Genomic DNA, 2551 nt, shown 5'->3' with positions numbered 1-2551 from the left:
AGTGAATCACAGTTTCAAGGCATGTGATTGGCTGTTCATTACTGATGTCACTCTTTCATGTGCACGTGCTTCATTAACTCAGGATCAAGCCTGAGTTGACAGAGAAAGTTGATGATCAGCTTCATGGCAACAAAGCCGGATTGGACTGGTTTGGTTTTGTCAACTCAAAACTAATCCTGTAACCCTGAGTTTGTTCAGCCACCATCATGGTACAGGCCCCAGGAAGCTCAAACAAACAGAGCAATGTTTTATAAACATAACAAAGTCAGAGTTTTTTTTTGAGGGGGTCAATGAACATTTAAATAACTTTTTAGTTGTCCCAGCATATTAAGCTGGAATAGGAGAAAGTACTTTTTTTAACATAAAAACACATGACCTTTAACTCAAATTTTACCTTTTGAATCCAGCTCAAAGTTTGGAGCTCGCTAAGCCAACACTGCACAACCCAGTTGACCTCAGACGAACCGAAGAATTCAGTAAGATACTGTCTTAACAGTAAAAATGCAGAAACGCACTCCAGGTTCCGGTCTCCTTCATATCCCGTCTCTCCCACTGCGATACTGCGCCTGAAGCAATGTGCTACTGTTCCCATTATGCTCACTAGGCCGTCCCAAGATGATCAAAAGTACATAGCAGGATGTCTCTCTCCTCTTTGCTGAGCTTGCTATTGTGAAATGCCTGTCTTATAATCAGTTATCCACACCTGCCGTATCACCGCAGGTAACAGAGGCAGGAGTCTGTTATTCAAAATCCCCCCAACAGATTCAGAGTAGACGTCTTTTCCCTTGCCTTAAAGTTGCTTAATGAGCCCATAACAACAGTAGGAACCTGAGATATAATGTTGATTCTCTCTACGGGTCAGCTTTTATGGTGGAAATCTTCACACGGGATGCAAAGTCACTGACCTCATTGCTTCGGATAAGCCGTCATGGATTAAGAAGGAATTTACATATAGTGAGATGAAATTCAGCCCTACCCAGAATCACCTCAGTTGAACCTTTCATTCTCTGTGAAAATTACTAACAGCCGTTTAGGGAGGATGTCGTTGAATTAATGATTTTTGGAGTCTGGTGATCTCATTAGTTTAGATTAATCTCTTCAACTTCTCATTCTTTTTCACCTTAGAAGATTCAGAGAAGTTTTATTCATTCATCTGCACCTGTTCGTCCTATTGCTCTACCATAAAACAGATTGATGTGCCAACTGGTGCCATCTGCCTAACCTAATGAACTTTTTTAAAGAGACAGTTCTCCCAAAAATTACAATTCTGTTATCATTTACTCACTCTCATGTTGTTCCAAGTCTTCTGAAACTTATAGCTTTTTGTGAGGAATGAACCAAACCTTTTAAAAGTAATTTTTTTTGAGTCAATTGAATCACTTGATCCAGTTCACAAAATTGTCTAAATGATTCATTCACTAATCCAGCTGATCCAGTTCTCCAAATGACTCAGTTTGACTCACTGAATCAAATTTGACTCACTGATCCAATCACAGCTGTTAACAGGATACTCTAGGGAAGTTGGGTTGTATTTGACTACTTTTATGATTTTATGATAATTTATGGTTCGTTTTGTCTTCAGAGTTTCTCCTTTTGTGTTCCGCAGAAGAAATAAAGTCATACAGGTTTGGAACGACATGATGGTGTGTAAATGATGACAGATTTTCCATTTCTGCTTTTCATTCCATCCACAGAGGTGCAGCGAAGTGCCAATTGAGATCGTCCAGCAGCACTCAGATTTCAGACAATTGGTTCATAAACCGTTTTGCTCGGATGTTCTTCCAAATTTGAAATCTGCTGTTTCTTCTTGACAGTTTATTCCATTACTGTGGAAATGCACCGCCAGAAAGAAGTGCCAGAGCTATGCAGGCTTCAAAAGACGAGGCAACGTCTCAAATCTGTGTCTTCACAGGAATAAAAAGTTGCCCAGCTTGAATTATGATCACAGACCTTCATCTTGTGCTGTTATTTCTTATCTAACAGTTCAGTTTTTCATTTCAAACTTACTGTTGACAGCAGAAATTATTGTGGAGAAAGGAATCAGAATACAACACAGGCCAGATTCAAACCTAGATTTCTGAGATGAACACCAGAGCACTAACTACTAAGCCACAGCTCCAACCTTGGTTTTCACTTCTAAAAGCAGAGTGCATTTGAAGGTATCACTATAGATGACACTGCTACACTTTTATATTGTCACTGGCTGTAGAGCCCTAAGATTTTAAACAAGAAATTAGTTGCATCAAGCTCTGGAACATTTTAACTGTCAAGCATTCTGACCTTGTCTGTTGGACTCGTACGAATCAATAGTATTGATTGACCAACAGATTGCGCACTTCAGTGTAACAAATTTAAGATCTCAAAATTGCAACCCTTATCTGGGGAGCTTAAAGTAAAAGAGTTTCATGTTATGTTCTTTTGAATGATTTATTGTTATTGATCAGTGAACTCAGGGGCCGACATAATGAGATTATGTGTCAATACAGGTGTTTTTTTGTCATTCATCTTGTGTAGCATATAAAGCCTTGTAGGAAGCACTGTGGATCTGAGG

General features: G+C 39.2%; 1 protein-coding gene across 1 annotated transcript in view; it reads left to right on the top strand.

Annotated features, from left to right (window-relative positions):
* The window catches only part of LOC107757749 (metabotropic glutamate receptor 8-like), a 66816-nt gene extending 65052 nt beyond the window's left edge, over positions 1–1764 (top strand). Inside the window, exon 4 of the mRNA XM_016575315.1 lies at positions 1695–1764. Within this exon, the coding sequence (XP_016430801.1) occupies positions 1695–1717 (23 nt within the window). The 3' untranslated portion in view covers positions 1718–1764. The remainder of the gene's footprint in view (positions 1–1694) is intronic.
* Positions 1765–2551: the final 787 nt, after the last annotated feature.

The sequence above is a fragment of the Sinocyclocheilus rhinocerous genome, unplaced genomic scaffold, assembly GCF_001515625.1.
Source record: "Sinocyclocheilus rhinocerous isolate Xijiao unplaced genomic scaffold, SAMN03320098_v1.1 scaffold204, whole genome shotgun sequence".
Taxonomy (NCBI): domain Eukaryota; kingdom Metazoa; phylum Chordata; class Actinopteri; order Cypriniformes; family Cyprinidae; genus Sinocyclocheilus; species Sinocyclocheilus rhinocerous.
This window is presented reverse-complemented; position numbering and strand designations above follow the sequence as displayed.